General features: G+C 43.8%; 1 protein-coding gene across 6 annotated transcripts in view; it reads right to left on the bottom strand.

Annotated features, from left to right (window-relative positions):
• sgsm3 (small G protein signaling modulator 3) overlaps window positions 1-22430 on the bottom strand; it is a 203950-nt gene that overhangs the window by 17834 nt on the left and 163686 nt on the right. For 5 of the 6 annotated variants that reach the window (XM_048617522.1, XM_048617521.1, XM_048617523.1 and 2 more), the window contains one exon: window positions 12883-12931. In XM_048617522.1, the coding sequence (XP_048473479.1) occupies window positions 12883-12931 (49 nt within the window). Of the gene's footprint in view, window positions 1-10726; window positions 10834-12882; window positions 12932-22430 lie in introns of those variants that run through there. The other variant, XM_048617525.1, reaches the window with a different exon arrangement.

Below are 22430 nucleotides of genomic sequence, written 5' to 3'. Positions count from 1 at the left end.
CTGTTCACCCTCCGTTCATGTGTCTATCAAGATATGCCTTAAACCTTGCTAATGTGCCTGCTTCCACCACCTCCACTGGCAGTGTGCCCCAGGCACCCACCAAAAATTTTCCCCGCATTTCTCCCCTAAAAACTTTCCACCCTCACCTTGAACCTGTGCCCTCTTGTAGTTGACCATTCCACCCTGGGAAAAAGCCTTTGACTATCCACCCTATCTATGCTTCTCATAATTTTGTAGACCTGTATCAGGTAGCCCCTCAGCCTCCATCTTTCCAGTGAAAACAATCCGAGTTTATCCAACCTCTCCTCATAACTAAAACTCTCCAGACCAGGCAACATCCTGGTAAAGCTTCTCTGCAAAGCATCCACGTCCTTCACGTCATTTCTATTTGTGGTATTCTCTCCACCAACGTCAGCAAAACAAAGGAGCTGGTCATTAACTTCAGTAAACCAAGTGGAGGGCACGTGCCTGCATCATTGGTGCTGAGTTGACATGGTTGAGAGCTTCAAGTTCCTGGGAGTGATGATCACCAACAATCTGTCCTGGTCACCCAACGCTGACGCAATAGTCAAGAAAGCACAACAACGTCTACTTCTTCAGTTTGCTAAGGAAATTGCCACGTCCACAAGAAGTCTTACCATTTTTTATAACTGTACCATAGAAAGTATGCTTTCTGGATGCATCACAGTGTGGATTGCCAACTGCTCTTCCCAAGACTACAAGAAACTACAGAGAATCGTGAACACAGTTCAGTTCATCATGCAAACCAGCCTTCCATCCACTGACTCCATCTATACTTCCTGCTGCCTCGGGAAAGCAACCAACATAATCAAACACCCCTCCCACCCTGGTTATATTCCCTTCCACCCTCTTCTGTTGGGCAGAAGATATAAAAGTTTGAAAACATGTATGAATAGATTCAAGAACAGCTTCTTCCCCACTGTTAGCAGAATTCTGAATGAACCGCTCAAATGTTAATTGTGATTTCTCTCTCTGTACCTTCTCTGCGGCTGTAACACTATATTCTGCACTCTGTTCTGCTACCCTGATGCACTTTGCACGGTATGATATACCTGTAAAGCATGCAAAACAACACTTTTCACTATGTCTTGATACATATGACAACAATAAATCAATTAATCAATCAAATTCCTCATTGACCCCAGGGCTGATCCATGGTGGACTGAGGGATATAACAGGCAATGAAGTCACTGATTGTGGTTGAATACAATTCTGTTGCCAATGCTTCACAAGGCTTCGTAGATACCAAGTTTCAAGCTTCTAAATCTGATTACAATTGATCCTGCTTAGTAAAATAGTTAAGAAGCACAAATATGTGCGAGAGTGCCCTCAATGTGAATAAATGACTTGGGCTTCACAAGGAATATGTGGAGGCTATTCCTGCTATTCTTGTTACAGACAGATGCATATGTGATAGGTCAATCAGTGAATATAGTGTGAAGCAAATTATTCTTTCTGTTGATTCTCTCACTACCTGCCATTTAGTTAATTAAGGATGAGATTGTGGAGTACTTGGAAGAACATGGTAAAAAGGGCTGAGTCAGTGCAGCTTTGTCAAAGGAAGATCATGCCTGACACATCTGTTAGAATGTTTTGAGGAGGTAACAAGCAAGTTAGACAAAGGAGAGCCAATGGATGTGATCTATTCGGATTACCAGAAGGCCTTTGACAAGGTTATGCACAGGAGGCTATATGAGCCCATGGTGTTAGGGGCACGGTATTGGCATGGATGAGGGATTGCTGACTGGCAGAAGTCAGAGAATAGGGATGGCAGCTGGTGGCTAGTTTGAATTCTGCAGGGGTCACAGTTGGGGCCACAACTATTCAGTAATAGTTTAATGGTCTGAATTATGGAACTAAAGATCGGTGGAGGGACAGATAGTTGTTGAGAAGGAATTGGACAGGCTAAGAGAGTGGGTAAAGAAGTGGCAGATGGAATACAATGTGCAAAAGTGTGAGATGATGCACTGTGGTAGAAAGGATAGAGGCATACACTATTTTCTAAATGGGGAAAGGCTTCAGAAATCTGAAGCACTAAGGGTCTTAGTTGTCCTAGTTTTGTTTTATTCATTCACGGGATGAGGGGATCGCTGGCTAGGCCAGCATTTATTGCCCATCCCTAATTATCCATAGGGCAGTTGAGAGTCAACCACATTGTTGTGGATCTGGAGTCACATGTAGGCCAGACCAGATAAAAATGGCAGATTTCCTTCCCTAAAGGACATTAGTGAACCAGATGGGTTTTTCCAACAATTGACAATGGATGCATGGTCAACCATTAGATTCTTAATTCCAGATTCTTTTTTTAATTGAATTCAAATTCCACAATCCGCTACGGTGGGATTCAAACCTAGGTCCTCAGAACATTGCCTGGGTCTCGTGATTAATAGTCTCGTGATAATACCCAGTGGTATTAGATAATCGATAGTTAATAGAATTCTCTTAAGGTTAACATGCGGGTCCAGTCGGCAGTTAGGAAGATGAATGCAATGTTAGAATTTATTTTGAGAGTGCTAGAATATAAGAACGGGGGTGTACTGCTGAGGCATAATCAGACCACATTTGGAGTACTGTGAGCAGTTTTGGGCCTCATATTTAATGAAGGATCTTCTGGCGTTGGAGGAGTCCAGAGGAGGTTTACAAGAATAATCAGGGTTGAGGGGCTTGTCATATGAGGAGCAGTTGAGGACTCTCAGTCTGTAGAACATAGAACATAGAACATAGAACATTACAGCGCAGTACAGGCCCTTCGGCCCTCGATGTTGCGCCAACCTGTGAAACCAATCTGAAGCCCATCTAACCTGAACTATTCCATTATCATCCATATGTTTATCCAATGACCATTTAAATGCCCTTAAAGTTGGCGAGTCTACTACTTTTGCAGGCAGGGCATTCCATAGAACATAGAACATAGAACATTACAATGCAGTACAGGCCCTTCGGCCTTTGATGTTGCACCGACCTGTGAAACCAATCTGAAGCCCATCTAACCTAAACTATTCCATTATCATCCATATGTTTATCCAATGACCATTTAAATGCCCTTAAAGTGGGCGAGTCTACTATTTTTGCAGGCAGGGCATTCCATGCCCTTACTACTCTCTGAGTAAACAACCTGCCTCTGACATCTGTCTTATATCTATCACCCCTCAATTTAAAGCTACGTCCCCTCGTGCTAGCCATCACCATCCGAGGAAAAAGGCTCCCACTGTCCACCCTATCTAATCCTCTGATCATCTTGTATGTCTCTATCAAGTCACCTCTTAACCTTCTTCTCTCTAACGAAAACAGCCTCAAGTCCCTCAGCCTTTCCTCATAAGACCTTCCCTCCATATCAGGCAACATCCTGGTAAATCTCCTCTGCACCCTTTCCAATGCTTCCACATCCTTCCTATAATGCGATGACCAGAACTGTACGCAATACTCCAAGTGCGGCCGCACCAGAGTTTTGTACAGCTGCAACATGACCTCATGGCTCCGAAACTCAATCCCTCTACCAATCAAACCTAACACACCATACGCCTTTTTAACAACCCTATCAACCTGGGTGGCAACTTTCAGGGATCTATGCACATGGACACCGAGATCTCTCTCTCTGCTCATCCACACTACCAAGAATCTTACCATTAGCCCAGTACTCTGTATTCCTGTTACTCCTTCCAAAGTGAATCACCTCACACTTTTCCGCATTAAACTCCATTTGCCACCTCTCAGCCCAGCTCTGCAGCTTATCTATGTCCCTCTGTAACCTGCAACATCCTTCCGCACTATCCACAACTCTACCGACTTTGGTGTCATCCGCAAATTTGCTAACCCATCCTTCTACGCCCTCATCCAGGTCATTTATAAAAATGACAAACAGCAGTGGCCCCAAAACAGATCCTTGAGGTACACCACTAGTAACTGAACTCCAGGATGAACATTTCCCATCAACCACCACCCTCTGTCTTCTTACAGCTAGCCAATTTCTGATCCAAACCGCTAAATCACCCTCAATCCCATGCCTCCGTATTTTCTGCAATAGCCTACCATGGGGAACCTTATCAAATGCTTTACTGAAATCCATATACACCACATCAACCGCTTTACCCTCATCCACCTGTTTGGTCACCTTCTCAAAGAACTCAATAAAGTTTGTGAGGCACGACCGACCCTTCACAAAATCGTGTTGACTATCCCTAATCAAATTATTCCTTTCTAGATGATTATAAATCCTATCTCTTATAATCCTTTCAAACACTTTACCCACAACTGAAGTAAGGCTCACTGGTCTATAATTACCAGGGTTGTCTCTACTTCCCTTCTTGAACAAGGGGACAACATTTGCTCGTTTCCAGTCTTCTGGCATATTCCTGTAGACAATGACGACATAAAGATCAAAGCCAAAGGCTCTGCAATCTCCTCTCTAGCTTCCCAGAGAATCCTAGGATAAATCCCATCCAGCCCAGGGGACTTATCTATTTTCACACCTTCCAGAATTGCTAACACCTCCTCCTTATGAACCTCAATTCTGTCTCGTCTAACAGCCTGTATCTCAGTATTCTCCTCGACAACACTGTCTTTTTCCTGTGTGAATACTGATGAAAAATATGCATTTAGTGCGTCTCCTATCTCTTCAGACTCCACGCACAACTTCCCACTACTGTCCTTGACCGGCCCTAATCTTACTCTAGCCACTCTTTTATTCCTGACATACCTATAGAAAGCTTTAGGGTTTTCCTTGATCCTACCTGCTAAAGACTTCTCATGTCCCCTCCTGGCTCTTCTTAGCTCTCTCTTTAGGTCCTTCCTGGCTAACTTGTAACTCTCAAGCGCCCTAACTGAGCCTTCACGCCTCATCTCTACATAAGTCTCCTTCTTCCTCTTGACAAGAGATTCAACTTCTTTAGTAAACCACAGTTCCCTCGCTCGACCACTTCCTCCCTGCCTGACAGGTACATACTTCTCAAGGACACACAGCAGCTGTTCCTTGAACAAGCTCCACATTTCAATTATGCCCAGCCCCTGCAGTTTCCTTCTCCATCCTATGCATCCTAAATCTTGCCTAATCGCCTCATAATTGCCTTTCCCCAGCTATAACTCTTGCCTTGCGGTATATACCTATCCCTTTCCATCGCTAAAGTAAACGTAACCGAATTGTGGTCACTATCACCAAAGTGCTCACCTACCTCCAAATCTAACAGCTGGCCTGGTTCATTACCCAGTACCAAATCCAATGTGGCCTCGCCTCTTGTTGGCCTATCTACATACTGTGTCAGGAAACCCTCCTGCACACATTGGACAAAAACTGACCCATCTAAAGTACTCGAACTATAGCGCTTCCAGTCAATATTTGGAAAGTTAAAGTCCCCCATAACAACTACCATGTTACTTTCACTCCTATCTAGAATCATCTTTGCAATCTTTTCCTCTACATCTCTGGAACTTTTCGGAGGCCTACAGAAAACTCCCAACAGGGTGACCTCTCCTTTCCTGTTTCTAACCTCAGCCCATACTACCTCAGTAGACGAGTCCTCATCAAACATCCTTTCTGCCACCGTAATACTGTCCTTGACTAACAATGCCACACCTCCCCCTCTTTTACCACCTTCCCTGATCTTACTGAAACATCTAAACCCCGGAACCTGCAACAACCATTCCTGTCCCTGCTCTATCCATGTCTCCGATATGGCCACAACATCAAAGTCCCAGGTACCAACCCATGCTGCAAGTTCACCCACCTTATCCTGGATGCTCCTGGCATTGAAGTAGACACACTTCAAACCACCTTCCTGCCTGCTGGTACACTCCTGCGACCTTGAAACCTTATTCATGACCTCACTACTCTCAACCTCCTGTACACTGGAGCTACAATTCAGGTTCCCATCCCCTGCTGAATTAGTTTAAACCCTCCCGAAGAGCATTAGCAAATTTCCCCCCCCCCCCGCCCAAGATATTGGTACCCCTCTGGTTCAGGTGTAGACCATCCCGTTTGTAGCGGTCCCACCTACCCCAGAATAAGCCCCAATTATCCAGGTATCTGAATCCCTCCCTCCTGCACCATCCCTGTAGCCACGTGTTCAACTGCTCTCTCTCCCAATTCCTCGCCTTGCTAGCACGTGGCACGGGTAACAAACCCGAGATAACAACTCTGTTTGTTCTAGCTCTAAGCTTTCACCCTAGCTCCTTGAATTTCTGCCTTACATCCACATCCCTTTTCCTACCTATGTCGTTGGTGCCTATGTGGACCACGACTTGGGGCTGCTCCCCCTCCCCCTTAATGATCCCGAAAACACGATCCGAGACATCACGGACCCCGGCACCTGGGAGGCAACACGCCAACCGCAAATCTCTCTCATTCCAACAGAATCTCCTATCTGTCCCCCTCACTATGGAGTCCCCAATGACTAATGCTCTCCTCCTCTCCCCCCTTCCCTTCTTAGCAACAGGGACAGACTCTGTGCCAGAGACCTGTACCCCATGGCTTACCCCTGGTAAGTCGTCCCCCCCAACAGTATCCAAAACGGTATTCTTGTTTTTGAGGGGAATGGCCACAGGGGATCCCTGCACTGTCTGCCTGTTCCCTTTCCGTCCCCTGACTGTAACCCATCTACTTTTTTCCTGTACCTGAGGTGTGACTATCTCCCTGTAACTCCTCTGTACTCAAGAGTTTAGAAGGATGAGGGGGGGGATCTCTTTGAAACTTACACAATACTGAGAGGCCTGGTCAGAGTGGAAGTGGAGAAGATATTTCTACTTGTAGGAGAGAGTAAGAACTGAGGCCACAGCCTCAAAGTGAAGGGACGATCCTTTAGAACTGAGATGAACAGGAATTTCTTCAGGTAGAGGGTGGTGAATCTGAGAACTCACTACTGAAGAAGGGAATGGAGGAGATGTCATTGAATGTATTCAAGACAGAGATAGATAGGTTCTTGATTAGTGAGAGGATCATAGGTTACGAGAAGGCAGAAGAATAGGGCTGAGAGAACATCAGCCATGACTGAGTGGCAGGGCAGACGATGGGCCGAATAGCCTCATAGTGTTCCTATATCTTATGGTCTTATGATCTAATAAAAAACATGGGATCTGGGTATTAAAAAGCAAATCTGATGGAGGCAATTAAAATCATGATGGATTAGGATAGAATAAATAGGAGCATTTTTTTCGAATGCCTGAATGCTTGATAAACTGAGGGCACAGATTTAAGGTGACAGGAAGTAAATTTTTCTGCAATGAGCGATTGAGTTTGGTATAAATGCAGGGTATTGGCTACTGATTCAAATATAAATCACCATAGGTTAAAATGTTGCAGGCGTATTTCGGAAAAAGAGGGGCTGTGGAACATGTGGAAAGCTCTTGAAAGGCCAGCACAAACTGGATGGGCTGAATGGCCTCATTCAGTTCTGTGGTATTTCACAATCCCATGACCTGCTGACAAAATGACTTCTTTACTGTCCATGCATTTGTCTGATTTATTATCGAACAAACTCCAGCTTTTATCTTGAGCATGTGCGAAACATCTCACTATTCCACTGTGTCCCCTGTGTTACAAATCCTTTTGTACTACTTCTGGATTTTACTAACGTTCTTGTTTGCTTTTCACTGTTCAGTTCTGACAACAAACTTTTTCAAAAATATTTGTCCAGATTTTCTAATTTCCACAGAGCTGTTTCTGTAGCGTAGATGGGAGTTGCACATCAGGACTCTGCAGAAACTCTGTCACAGCAGATTCTGAGGTAACTGCATGGAAATTGAGATTCCAAAGGGCAATTCCCCTGCAGCTGGCTCCCTCTGAGAATTCTTTTTCATTTATTCATTTGTGGGATGTGGGCGTCACTGGAAGGCTAGCATTCATTGTCTGTCCCTAGTTGCCCTTGAGAAGGTGGTGGTGAGCTGTCTTCCTGAACCGCTACAGTCCACCTGCTGTGGGCTGACCCATAATGCCATTAGGGAGGGAATTCCAGGATTTTGACCCAGTGACCGTAAAGAAATGGTGATATATTTCCAAGTCAGGATGGTGAGTGGCTTGGAGGAGAACTTGCAGGTAGTGATATTTCCATGTATCAGCTGCCTTTGTCCTTCTAGATAGAACTGGTTGTGGGTTTGAAAGGTGCTGTTAGAGAACGTTTGGTGAATTTCTGCAGTGTATGTTGTAGATAGGACATATTGCTACTTCCGAGCGATGGTGGTAAAGGGAGTGGATGCTTGTGGATGTAATGCCAATCATGCATGCTAGATGGTGTCAAGCTTCTTGAGTGTTGTTGGAGCTGCACTCATCCAGGCAAGTGGGGAGTATTCCAGCACTCTCCTGACTTCTGAATTGTGGGTAGTGGACAGGTGGTGGACAGGTTTTGAAGAGTCCAAAGGTGATTCCTAGCATCTGACCTGCTCTTGTAGCCACTATGTTCATGTGGTGAGTCAGTTGAGTTTCTGGTCAATGATAACCCTCAGGACATTGATAGTGGGGGATTCAGTGGTGGTAACACCATTGAATGTCAAGGGATGGTGGCTAGATCGTCTCTTATTGATGATGGACATAGCCTGGAATTTGTGTGGCACGAATGTTACTTGCCACTTGTCAGCCCAAGCCTACTGGGATATTGTCCAGATACTGCTGCATTTGAACAAGGACTGCTTCAGTATCTGAGGAGTCACGAATGGTGCTGAACATTGTGCAATCATGGGCGAACATCCTCGCTTCCGACCTTATGATGGAGGGCAGGTTATTGGTGAAGAAGCTGAAGATGGTTGGGCCTAAGACACTACCCTGAGGAACTTCTGCAGAGGTGTTCTGGAGCTGAGATGGCTGCTTCCAACAACCACGACCATCTTCCACTGTGTCAGGTATGACTCCAACCACCGGAGAGTTTGCCCCCAATATCCATTGATACCAGTATTGCTAGGGCTCCTTGATGCCACACCCGGTTGAATGCAGCCTCTATGTCAAGGACTGTCACTCTCACCTCACCTCAGGAATTCAGCTCTTTTGTCCATGTTTGAACCAAGGCTGTAATGAGGCCAGGAGCTGAGTGGCCCTGGGGAACACAAACTAGACTTCACTGAGCAGGTTTTAGCTGAGCAGGTGCTGCTTGATACCACTGTTAATGACACCTTCCATCACTTTGCTGACAATCAAGAATAGACTGATGGGGTGGTAATTGGCTGAGTTGGATCTGTTCTGCTTTTTATGTACAGGACATGCCAGGGCAATTTTCCACATTGTCAGGTTATTTAGGGGAGCGGAAAGTTCTGGAGCACAAGCCTTCAGTACTATTGCCGGAATGTTGTCAGGGCTGGTAGCCTTTGCAGCATCCAGTGTCTCCAACTGTTTATTGATATCAGATAGAGTAAACAGAATTGGCTGAAGACTGGTATCTGTAATGCTGGGGACCACTGGAGGAGGCTGCCGATGATCCACTCAGCATTTCTGCCTGAAGGTTGCTGCGAAAGCTTCATCCTTATCTTTTGCACTGATGAGCTGGGCTCTTCCATCATTGAGGATGGGGATATTTTTGGAACCTCTCCTCCAGTGAGTTATTAAGTTGTCCACTACCATTCACGACTGGATGTGGCAATACTGCAAAATTTAGATCTGATCTGTTGGTTGTGGGATCACTTAGCTCTGTCTATTACTTGCTGCTTATGCGTTTTGGGATGCAATTAGTTCTGTTTGGTGGCTTCACCAGGTTGACACCTCATGTTCAGGTATGCCTAGTGCTCCTTCTGACATGCCCTTCTGCACTCTCCACTGAACCACGGTTGATCCCCTGGCTTGATGGTAATGGTTGAATGGGGGAGGGGGAGTATGCTGGGCCATGTGGTTACAGATTGTACTGGAGTACATTTCTGCTGCTGTTGATGGTCCACAGTGCCTCATGGATGCCCAGCCTTGAGTTGCTAGCTCTGTTCGAAGTCTGTCCAATTTAGCACGGTGATAGTGACACACAACACAATGGAGGCTATTCTCAAAGTGAAGGCTGGAATTCATCTCCACAAGGACTGTGTGGTGGTCGCTTTTACCGATACTGTTATTGACCGATGCATCTGCAGCTGACAGGTCGGTAAGGGAGGTCAAGTTTGTTTTTCCCTCTTGTTAATTCCCTCACCACCTGCCACAGACCCAGTCTAGTAGCTATGTTGTTTAGATCCCGAACAGCTCGATCAGTACTGCTGCTGCTGAGCCACTCTTGGTGGTGGACGTTGAAATCCCCCACCATGTACGTTTTGTGCCCTTGCAGTCCTCAGTGCTTCCTCTAAGTGTTGTTCAACATGGAGAAGCACCAAGTCATCAGCTGAGAGAAGACGGTATGTGATAAACAGCAGGAGGTTTCCTTGCTCATGTTTACCCTGAAGCCATGCGACGTCATAGGGTCCGGAGTCAATGTTGAGGACTCCCAAGTAACGCCCTTCTGACTGTACCACTGTGCCGTTACCTCTGCTGAGTGTGTCAGGCCAATGGGACAGGTCAAATCCAGGGATGGTGATTGTGGTGTCTACGACATTGTCTGTACGGTACGATTCAGTGAGTATGACTATGTCACACTGTTGCTTGACTAGTCTGTGAGATAGCTCTCCCAATTTTAGCACTGGCCCCCAGATGTTAGTGAGGAGCACTTTGCAAGATCGACAGGGCTGTTTCTGCCATAGTCTTTACTGGTACCTAGGTCGATGCCAGGTGATCAGTCCAGTTCCATTTCTTTGAAACTTTGTAGTGATTGGTACAGCCCAATGGCTTGTTTGGCCATTTCAGACGGCAATTGAGAGTCAACCACATTGCTGTGCATCTGGAATCACATACATGCCTGACCATGTGAGGACTGCAGATTTCCTTCCCTGAAACACATTAATGTCTCTACATATATTAGAGAATTAGGAGAGTCCCACTGCAGTTAAGTAAATAGTTACTCAGGAAAAGTTAGACATTAAAAGCCAAGTCCAACTCCTGGGTAAGTATTAATCTGACACAAATCTTACCATACATGCACCCCCCTCTTCCCAATTACATCTCCCCCACACCCATAACACCACAGACCCTGATCTGATGCCCTCGTCTTCATCTGGAAACTATGCTCCACTCTACACCTGTGGCCACCCCAATAACCTTTACATTGATTTGGTTTGATTAATTGCTGTCACATGTACCTAAGTACAATGAAAAGTTTTGTTTTGTGAACAGTACAGGCAGATCCCAGCAAACAAGGATATACAGGTCATAGGGTGCTTAGACAGAGCGAGACATACAAGGTTAAGATGCACAGGAGTTACACAAAGCAAGATCAACATTAGATTTGAAATTAGAGGGATCCATTCAGCAGTCTGATTACTGAACTCATTGCCCACCCCTTCCCTGTAGCCCTCATTGTGGACCCGATGCATTCCTCTCCCCCGCGTCCGACACTCCCTCTAGCCTTCGAGCCATCTTCTCTCTCTTCCAGGGCCTGATGCGCTATCATCTAACCCCTCGCCCACTGCTGAATCTGCCATCAGCCTGTTGGGACCTGACACCTCATTTCCCAACCCAGCAATTATTGCCCATCCTTAATTTCCCTGGACAAGGCAGTGATGAGCTGCCTTTTGAAACAGTGGAGACTATATGGAGTCAGGACACCCACAGTTTTGCTAGGAATGGAGTTCCAGGATTTTGATCCAGTGACAGTGTATGAATAGCATTATAATCCAAGTCAGGATGGTGCATGACTGCAAGGAGAAATTGCAGCTGGTGGTGTCCCCATGCATCTGCTGCCCTTGTCCTTCTGATTGCGAAACATTGTGGGATTGGAAAGTGCTATCAGTGGAGCTTTGGTGAATTACTGCAGAGCATTTTGTAAATGGTACACAGTGTTATTACTGTGAATTAATGATGGAGGGCATGGATGTTGTAGGTGGCAGATGAGGTGCCAATTTAGTGGCTGTTTTGTCCTGGATGGTGTCAAGCTTCTCAAGTGTTGATGGAGCGGCACTCATCCAGGTAAATGATGAGTATTCCGTCACACTCCTGACCTGTGCCTTCTAGATAATGCAGGCTTTGGGGAGTCAGGAGCTGAGATGCTTACTGCAAATGACGGGGAAGCAGTGATATGTTGTTTATTTTCACTTGACTAGTATTCCAGAACCCTAGGCTAAAGTACATGGTACACGGGCATAAATCCCATTATGGCAGATGGTGAAATTTGAACTCAATAAAAATGTGGAACAAAAAGCTAAACTAATGGCAACCATGTAACCACTCTCATCAGATTCCATGAATGAATGAAAAATGATTCCTAACCTCTGACCTGCTCTTGTTACCTATTTGTCCATTTTCCACCCTGGCTCTTGGATTCTTCCACTGGCCCTGAAGTATTTCTCCACTTAGTCCCAGCCACAGTGATTAATTTCCATTCACTTTGCACACACATCCTATCCCACTTCAGTACTCAGCCTTATCTCCCCTGTCAATCCCTCAACCGAACAGCTTCCTCATTGGCTTTGTTACTCACTTCCAATCCCTTCATTCCCACTGCCCAACTCAAGCACTCATCCCCGACCTGCATGATGCCTGTCCCACTTAAATAGTCACCTCCCCTGTACCATATTGCACTCCCACTTCATAATTGACTTCCTCCATCCCACATAGCCCCTCACGCTATCACTTACATTTTCTGTCACGCGTTCTCTTCCCAAGTTCATTATCGTATCCTGTGTCCCCCCAGTTCCATTACTCACATTCCCCAACCTGTACCCCCCCACACTCCATCACTCAAATCTCCTCTCCCCACATCCCCCACCCTTCGCACTCTGTCACTCACATTCTGCATCTCCTGTTCACCACAACCCTCCCTCACTGACTCTGCCCCCGCCACCCCTCCAATCCCGTATTCCTCCTACTACTCCTTCACTCACTCTGTACAGAAGTTCCTCGGGAGTCAGCACCTTTCCATCTTCATCCAACCTGTAAAAATGAACCGATATTAATCAATGGGGCTAAGCTTCCAATTACATAAAATTGTATCTAACTGCAAAGCCCTTATATAATCAATATAGCAAGGAGAACGGGTAAGCCATCTAGCATCAACACTCTTACACTTTTCAGTAAGATTGAGGATAATTTGCTTGTGGCTTTAATTCCACTTTCCTGCCTGTTCTCCCTAACTCTTGTCAGAAATATCTCTAATGCTTGCTTGAATATAATCAATAACCCAGCCTTCACCACTCTCCAGGGAAGAAAATTCCAAAGATTAATGACCCTCCTCACCTTCATCTTAAATGGGAGACCCTTATTTTAAACATCTGCCCCATTGTTACAGGTTCCTCAATGAGTAGAAACATCCCATCAGCATCTACCTTGTCAATGTTCTCTGAATGTCAGTGAGGTGGGAGGGGCAGATAGGTGGGAGAGAAGATGGACAGGTTGTGTCAGGTCAAGGAGGCAGGGATGAGAGGGAGGGTTGGACATGGGATGAGGCCGGCGGTGGGGAGATTTTAAAACTGGTGAAATCTTCTCTCCCTCCTCACTAACCAATCCCCACCACTCTCGATCTTCACTCACCTATCACCATCCCACCTACCTTCCCCAGCCCTACCCCTCCTCTCTATTTCTGAGCTCCCTCTCCCCACCCCATTTCTGAAGAAGGGTCCTGACCCGAAACATCAACATTCCTGCTTCTCTTATGATGCCTGGCCTGCTGCGTTCCTCCAGCTCCACTCTGTGTTATCCCTGGCTCCAGCATCTGCAGTTCTTACTATCTCTATTTCAATAAGAATATAACTCTATGATTCTGTAAGATTCTGGATTCCGATGTCCCCATCAAACTCTCCTAGGGATTGTACGTCACAGCGTTAGACAAAGAGTACAGTAAATCACTTCACGTTATTTTGCTTAATTTGATTGGAAGAGGAAACAAGATGAGGGAGTATTTAATGAATAGCAGGACACTGGGTAACTGAGAGGAACAGAGGGTTCTTATTCATACAGTCCTGAAGTCAGCAAAGTACGTGATTACGATAGTTAAGAAAGCAAATGGGACCCTTGCTTTCATTAGTCATGTCATAGAGTATAAGAGCAAAGAAGTAATGTTGGAGTGTATGGAGCATTGGTCAGGCCATAGCTGGCGTACTGTGTGCAGTTTTAACATGTTTTATTTTTTAGGCCTGATTCCTCAAATTATCCGGGGATTTTCAATTTAATGTCACTGCCTCCCCTCCACATATCCTTCTCAGCCTTCCTTCTGCAGTTACTTACACCTTGCTTCTTTCCTATCTTTGATTCCCTCCTCAACTGCCCACCCTTGCCTTGCAGCATGCCACACCATTAATCCCTCAACCCTGCTTTGTTCCCTTCTTCCTCAACTTTGCTATTGAAATGCTCCCTCCCTTTGACTGTATTTCTGAGTTTATACTGAAGGGCTGCATCTCATGGCGGAAGTTGGTTGAAGTATGAACTCTGCAGCGTCTCACACCAACTAACTCCTTGCACTCACTAACTTCTGCCACAGATGGAGTGTGGTCAATCTAAAAAGACAGGTACTATTTAAATATATTTTTAAAATTCTGTGTTGAATAGGAGGTATACTACCTTGCATTTCTTTTGTTCTGGTGACGTGGAGTTAAACGCAGCTACATATTGCACACAAAGACACTTACAGTAGAGGTACAGGTCACATGATTATGGCAAGCCAGCCATTATACTGAATGTACACTGATTCATAGATTCATACAGCAAGGGCCCTTCAGCCCATCGAATCTATACCAACATAACTAACACTAAAGGTGCGCTAATCCCAATTTCCTGCACTTGTCCCATTTCCTCGAATGTCATATTTGAAATGCTCATCCAAATATTTTTAAAGGTTGTAAGGTTTCCAGCCTCCATTATTTTCCTTGGCAGTGCATTCCAGACTCCCATCACCTGTTGAGTGAAGGAGTTTTTTTTCTGAAATCCCCTCGAATCTCCTGCTCCTTACCCTAAAATTATGCCCTCTCAATCAAGGGGAACAACTGCTCTCTCCATTCTGTCCATACCCCTCATAATCTTGTTTACCTTCAGTCTTTGCTCTAAAGAAAATAAACCAAGACTATTCAGTCTCTCCTTATACTCAAATTCTCCCTCCCATGCAACATCCTGATGAACCTGCTCTATACCCCTTCTAGCGCTATCATATCCTTCCTGGAATGAGATGACCAAAATTGCACACGGTACACCAGCTATGGCCTGACCAATGCTCCATACAGTCTAACATTAACTCTTTGCTCTTATACTCTATGACACGACTAATGAAAGCAAAGGTCCCATTTGCTTTCTTAATTATCATATTCACATACTTTGCTGACTTCAGGACTGTATGAATAAGAACCCTCTGTTCCTCTCAGCTACCCAATGTCTTGCTATTCATTAAATGCTCCCTCATCTTGTTTCCTCTGCCAAAGTGCATCACCCTGCACTTATGAAGGCTAAATACCATCTGCCACTGGTCTGCCCATCTGACCAACCCATCTATATCTTTCTGTAACCTATAACCGTCTTCTTCAGTATTAACCACTCTAAAAATCTTGTGTTGTCTGCAAATTGGCTGAAGACTCCCCCCGTATTTTTATCTATATCATTTATGTATATAACACACAATAAAGGTCCCAGTACTGATCTTCGTAGTATACTGCTGGATACCAGCCTCCAGTCACTGGAACAGCGTTCTACCACTGCCCTTTGTGTCCTAAGCTAGTTTCTGATCCACTTCGCTAAGTTTCCCTCAATTCCATGTGCTTTAATCATTTCAATTAGTCTCCCATGTGGGATCTTGTCAAAAGCTTTGCTAAAATGCATATACACTACATCAATTGAACTTCCCTCATTCACACACTTGATCACAATTTCAAAAAATTCTAACAAAAATTTGTTAGGCATGACTTCCCTCTGCCAAAGCCATGCTCACTATGCCTAATTAACCCCTGCCTTTCCAAGTTGGTATTATTTCACTCCTTCAGGATTTTCTCCAAAAGCTTCCCTATCCTTGACGTGAGACTCACCGGTCTTTAATTTCCTGGTTCATCTCTACCACCCTTCTTGAAAAGTGGAACTACATTAGCTGTCCTCCAGTCCTCTGGCACTTCCCTGTGGGCAGAGAGCTTTTAAAAATTTGTGTCAGAGCCGCTGCAATTTCCTGCCTCACCTCCCTCAACAGCCTGGGATGCAAGTCATTCAGGCCAGGGGTTTGTCCTCTTCTTTTAAAGCCCGACAGAGCGTCTAATACCTCCCCATCTCCAATGTCAAAATGTACAAGTTCCTTACAGACCCTTTTTCTGAATTCTGTACCTACATCCTCCTTTTCCAGAGAGAAGATTGAAGAGAAGTATTCATTTAAAATGCTTCCATATCCTCTGGCTTCACAGCAGGTGGCTCCTAATGGGCTCTACTCTTTCCCTGATTAACCTCCTCCCTTTTATCTATTTATAAACTATTTTAGGATTTTCCCGAAATCCTGTTTACAAATCCTTTTCCATGCCCACTTTTTACTTTTCTAAGTGCTTGGCTGAAATGCAGCCTTTGGACCTTTTTTTAATCATAGAATCTCTACAGTGTGAAAACAGGCCATTCGTCCCAACAAGTCCACACACTGACTCTCTGAAAAGCATCCCACCCAGACTCACCCCACTAACCTATCCCTGTAACCCTGTATTTACCATGGCTAATCCACGTAACCTACACATCCCTGGACACTGTGGGCAATTTAGCGTGGCCAATCCACCTAACCTGCACATCTTTGAAGTGTGGGAGGAACCCGGAGCAGTCCCACACAGACACGGAGAGAATGTAACAAATGCCACACAGACAATCGCCCGAGGCTGGGATTGAACCTGGCTTCCTGGCGCTGTGAGGCAGCGGTGCTAACTGCTGAGCCACCGTGCTAATAGCCCTGTGCTTTTTCTTCATCCAGTCCTGAGTCATCCTGACATCAGGCTTTTCTGAAATTATTACTCCTACATTTCCCTCAAAAGGGTACATGTTGGACCTGTACTTTCCCCAGCTTTCTGAATATTCCTCATTGCTCTGCTGTAGACTTACCTGCAAGGAGCTCCTCTCCATCAACTCTGGCCAGATTCTGCTTTATTTTAATAAAATCTGACTTCCCCAATTCAAAGCCATCTTTTGCAGGCTATCTTTTTACTTTACGAGAACAAATTTGAACTGTACCATGTTGGGTCGCTAAAATGTTCCCCAGCTGCCAGGTTTCTTTCTCCAGAACGACATCCAGCACTGCGCTGCCCCTTGTTAGGCTTTCTACATATTGATACAAAAAACCGTCCTGGATACATTTCAAGAAATCCACACCTTCTAAACCCTTTTAACACTATGACTATCCCAATTTATATTGGGAAATTGAAACTCTTTCGGGGCCAATAATACACTCCCAGTAAAATGGCACCCCTTAACGTTCCTAAATTCCATCCACAAAGCCTCGTTTGAGAGCCCTTCCAAGATATCATCTCTCCTTATTGCAGTAATTGACTTTTTAATTAATAGTGCTGCACCACCACCCTTTTTACACCCTCTTCTGTCTCGCCTAAAGATCCTATATCCTGGAATGTTAAGTTGCCAGTCCAACCCTTCCTTCAACGATGTTTTTCTGATGGCAACAATGTCATACTTCCATGTGTCAATCCAGCCTTTAACTCATCAGTCTAACCTAGCATTGAAGACCATCCAGCTTTGCCTTACTCTCTTGATACTCAACATAGTTGAGTTCACTGTGACTTGCTTCCTTTGCTCTAGCATGATATGTCTCTGTTTCATCGATTTTCTGTGTTCCCTCCCCTTGCTAGACTAGTTTAAACTCCTCCTAACAGCACCAGGAAAACTACCTGAGGAATTAGCAGTGTTGTAATTCAAAGGTTGGGTTCATGATGTAGGGATACTCTAATCCCACCACAGCAGCTGGTAGAATTAAAAGAAAGGGTCTTGTAGTGTGATGGTACTGCCCCTTCCTCTGGCCAGAGGGTCTAGAGGTTCAAGTCCCACTTGCCGCATCATAACATGTTCGAACAGGTTGATTGAAATAACTCCAAGCATGCATTTTAGTTGGCAAATTAGTTCAGCTAGGAATGCACAGTGTTGTACATGCACTTGTACACTCTTTGTTTTTAGGCAAAAAAATGTCTGACTTGATTCTTGTCGAACTCATGGCTCACTTCAGTTGTGATCTTCAGGAATGCAACCACAACTTTAAGTCAGCTCTTACTGTAAAATTCCCTCAATTAACACTGGCATTTCTTGCAGCGCTCAAGTTAAAATTTTAAAATTAGGCAAAGGCAAAGGCAAAGGGAAAGGGGCGCATAGTAATAGGAACTGAGTAATCAAAAGATAGCCAAATCCTTGAAGATAAGTGTGACAAAAATGTGTGCATGACAGGAATAGTACTTCACACCTTTGGCTGGGGAAGAAGGAAATTTGGGCAGTCTAGCTCTACCACAGATGTATCAATAACATTCACTTTGTCGGAGCCAGTTCCTCATTCTCCCTAATCTGTGTGAAGAGGTTTCTCCTGAATTCCTGGCTAGATTTCTTGGAGACTGTTATATCGATAGCTTTGGGTTATGCTCTTCCCTCTACATCTATTTGATCAAAACCTTTAATCAGTTTAACAACCCCAGTTTGAGACCCAGTCTGCCTTCTCTGATACGTAAATCTATGCATTTCTGCTGTCTTCCTTGTAAATCTTCTCTGCACTCTCTTCCATGCATCTAATCCTTTCTTTAAACACACAGCTGCACACAGTATTTCAAGTGTGATCTAACCAAAGTTAAAGAAGGTTCAGTGTTACCTCCATACATTTTAATTCTGTGCCTCTCAAAATAAATCTGGGTCCTGGTTTGATTTTCTCTATAGCCTTGCCTACCAGGGATGTAACTTTTAGTGAATAACATTTGTCGCTGCAATTCCTTTGTTCTTCTTGGGCTTGCACATTCCAAGTAATACGTTCTTCTGAACAAAACATTTTAACTTACATTTGTTGGCATTGTATTTCATTTGACAATGATTGCCCATTCTGCAAGTTTATTAGTTTCCTCCTGAAATTTGTTGCAGTTCTGCTCATTGTTGACTACTGCCTAATATGGTGCCACCAACGAATTAAGAAAGTGTTGGATATTAAAATTCAAATAATTAATGCAAATTGTGAATGTTAGTGATCCCAGAGGAACTTCACTTCCTACCTTCTTTCACTCTGAATAATTACCCTTTACTCCCACCCTCTATTTCTGATCTTAGAGCCAGACAATACACCATGCTAGCAAAATTTCCTAAACTGAAAAGCCACAAATGTAAAACCATTATTTGAGAAATGGGTGAGGGGGAGGGGAACAGAGAGCAGAATGGCAGAAACTATAGGCCAGTTAATCTAACATCTGTCATTGGGAAAATGCTGGAATCCATTATGAAGGAGGTAGTAGTAGAGTTTTTAGAAAATTCTGCAATCAGGCAGAGTCAACATGGTTTTGTGAAAAGGAAACAGTGTTTGAAAAATATTCTTAGAATTCTTTGAGGATGTAATAAGCAGCGTGGATAGAGGGAAAACAGTAGACGTACAGCATTTAGATTTACAAATGGCATGAGATAAGGTGCCACACAAAATGTTACTGCAGAAGATAAGATCTCATGATGTTAAGGTGATTACTGCTGGTGCCAATTTAAGATCCATATTTATGAGTTGAGAAGGGACCAACTGTATTGTAGCCAAATGAGTTGATAAAAACATCAGTAGAAAGTAAGTTGTAATGAAAATACAAAGAATGTGTAAAAGAATATAAGCAATTCAAGTGAGTTGGTAAACATCTAGCACATGGAGTACAACATGCTAAAAGGTGAGGTTGTCCATTTTGACAGGAAGAATAGGAAAGCAGAATATTATTCAAACGGAGAAAGACTCCAGAGTGCTACAGTGCAGAGGGTGTCCTTGTAGACAAATTTCAAGAAGTCAGCATGCGGATACAGCGGGTAATGAGGAAGGCAAGCAGAATGTTGGCCTTCATTGGGAGGCAGATGGAGTTTAAAAGTAAGAAAGTCTTACTACAACTGGACAAAATGTTGATGAGACCACATCCGGAGTACTTTGTACAGTTTTGGTTTCCTTACTTAAGGAGGGACATACTCAAATTGGAAGTAATTCAGGGATGGTTCCCATGGCTGATTCCTGGGAAGAAGGGTTTGTTTTATAAGAAATGGTTGAGCAGGTTCATCTATACTTATTGGAGTTTAATAGAATGAAAGGTGACTGAACTGAAATATATAAAATTCTAAGCAAATAAAAGTTGAATGCACTGGAAATACTCAGTCAGTCTGACTGCATCCATGGGGAGACAGACAGAATTAATTAATGTTTCATGTCTAATATAACATTTTTTCAAAGAAGTCACACTGAACTCAAAACTCAAATATAGAAATAACATCATCAAGTATCTGCCAGTCCGCAGGCACTGCAGCTTTTCTAATTAATTCTCAAATACATGTGGTATTGTTTCTGTGATCTCTTACCTAGATTATTTTAAAATACATGAATGCAATGCATCCAGATCAGGGGCTTTATCCTCTGAGTGCATTTTGTCTATTGAGTGCATCGTGAATTGTTGTACTAAGTAAACTATCTCATTACACATCTCACCATTAAACATTGCCTCACCCTGTCCTATCTTATTGGCAAATATAGAAGGAAAATTAATGATTTAATATTCTGTCATTTTTCTGTTGTAGCTTGTGAATCTATCCCATCATGGCCCTATATTCATCACACACTTTCTATTTTATTGGCATGTTTATCAACTATTTTACTTTATGTTCCTTGATAACTTAATTTCATAGTTCATCTCTGCCATCCTGTAAAGACTGTATCTTTTTATTTTAATGCTTTTTAAAATTGTGGACCATAATGACAGACAGTGGTTTTAAAGCCAGTGTCTTAATGCATGTTTTGAAAAGCAAGTAGCCAGACACTCATGGCAAGTATTGTGTAAACAGTTGTTTGAAAAGCTGTAACTGGTTGCAGGTGAATTGGAGCCAAAGGGTTATGTATAGATGCAGCTGGGTGACAACGTGTTGGTGATTACTCTATGGATTTGTGGCCAGTTATTGATGAAAAAACCCTTTTGCTTGCTAACACCATATGATTGGTATCTGAACAGCCGGGCACTGGGAACAAGATAGGAGAAATATTTTGATCTTCACCAACACAGAAGCTATCTCTCTGTTCTCTGCAGTCAAAATCCACTTTACACCCGAAGACAACCAGTTCATCTTTTCTTCAGCATTTGATGTTATCTGTGACTTTTAACCAACAAATCAGAGACCTGAGTGATGCAGCCATGTTGAATCTCTTGCAAAATAATGGAATCATCTGAAGAAAAAATTACTGACCAGCATATGAATCAAAAGAATCATCTCAGCAACCTGTGAATAGGGATTACTGAACTGTCTCCCTGTTTTCCTCTGCTTATCATCTATTTTCCCCTGTCTGTTTGTTTGTTTGTGTGTATGTAAAATGGGGAGTTCATAAGAGGATGAGAGTTTAAATTTGTAAAGTCATACATCTAGAACATAGAACAGTACAGCACAGTACAGGCCCTTTGGCTCACGATGTTGTGCTGAACTTTTACCCTCAACCTAAGGTCTATCTAACTTCCACCCTACCTATATACCTTAGGCATATAAATCCATATGCCTATCTAATTGCCGCTTAAATGCCCCTAATGAGGCCGACTCCACTACCCTCTCCGGCAATGCATTCCACGGCCCAACCACTCTCTGAATAAAGAACCTACCTCTGACGTCTCCCCCATATCTACCTCCACTCACTTTAAAACTATGCCCCCTCGTAATAGCTATGTCCACCCTAGGAAAAAGTCTCTGGCTGTCCACTCTATCTATACCTCTGATCTATAGTTTATATTTGTTTATCTGAAGCTACAGTCTAATTATTTGTATTAAGTAGTAATTCTTGTTTAGGACAGAAGCCTTGTCTGTGCTTTCTATCAATCAGGGTCTGAAAAGCAAGTAAACTGGGGATTATTTTAAAATCTTTAACTTTTATGATGACTCTGGGAATAGGAGGGCTTGATTTCCAATGCATTACAGCAGTGAGTCGCGAGTCTCCCTAATTGTTTTTTAACTTCTCTGCTCATTTCTTTATATTCTCTTGTCTGCTCTATGTACAGACTGATATCAAGGATCCTGCTTCAGCTTTTGATGTTAGTAGGGCACATGGTGCTGTTAGCAAAGGTCCCACTTGAGGAACTTGCTGTAGCAAGAGGAGAAAACTCCTACTGTTGCCTATACACAAAGCAGATTTTGTTCGATGCTTCGACGCTGACAGGACAATCCAGGCTGTTTGCTGTTTGATTCAGAGATAGTGGGGACTGCCGATGCTGGAGAATCTGAGATAACAAGGTGTAGAGCTGGATGAACACAG

This window comes from Rhincodon typus, chromosome 37 (assembly GCF_021869965.1).
Source record: "Rhincodon typus isolate 14 chromosome 37, sRhiTyp1.1, whole genome shotgun sequence".
NCBI classification, from domain to species: Eukaryota; Metazoa; Chordata; class Chondrichthyes; order Orectolobiformes; family Rhincodontidae; genus Rhincodon; species Rhincodon typus.
Note: the sequence above shows the minus strand (reverse complement) of the source record. Positions and strands in the feature narration are given on the sequence as shown.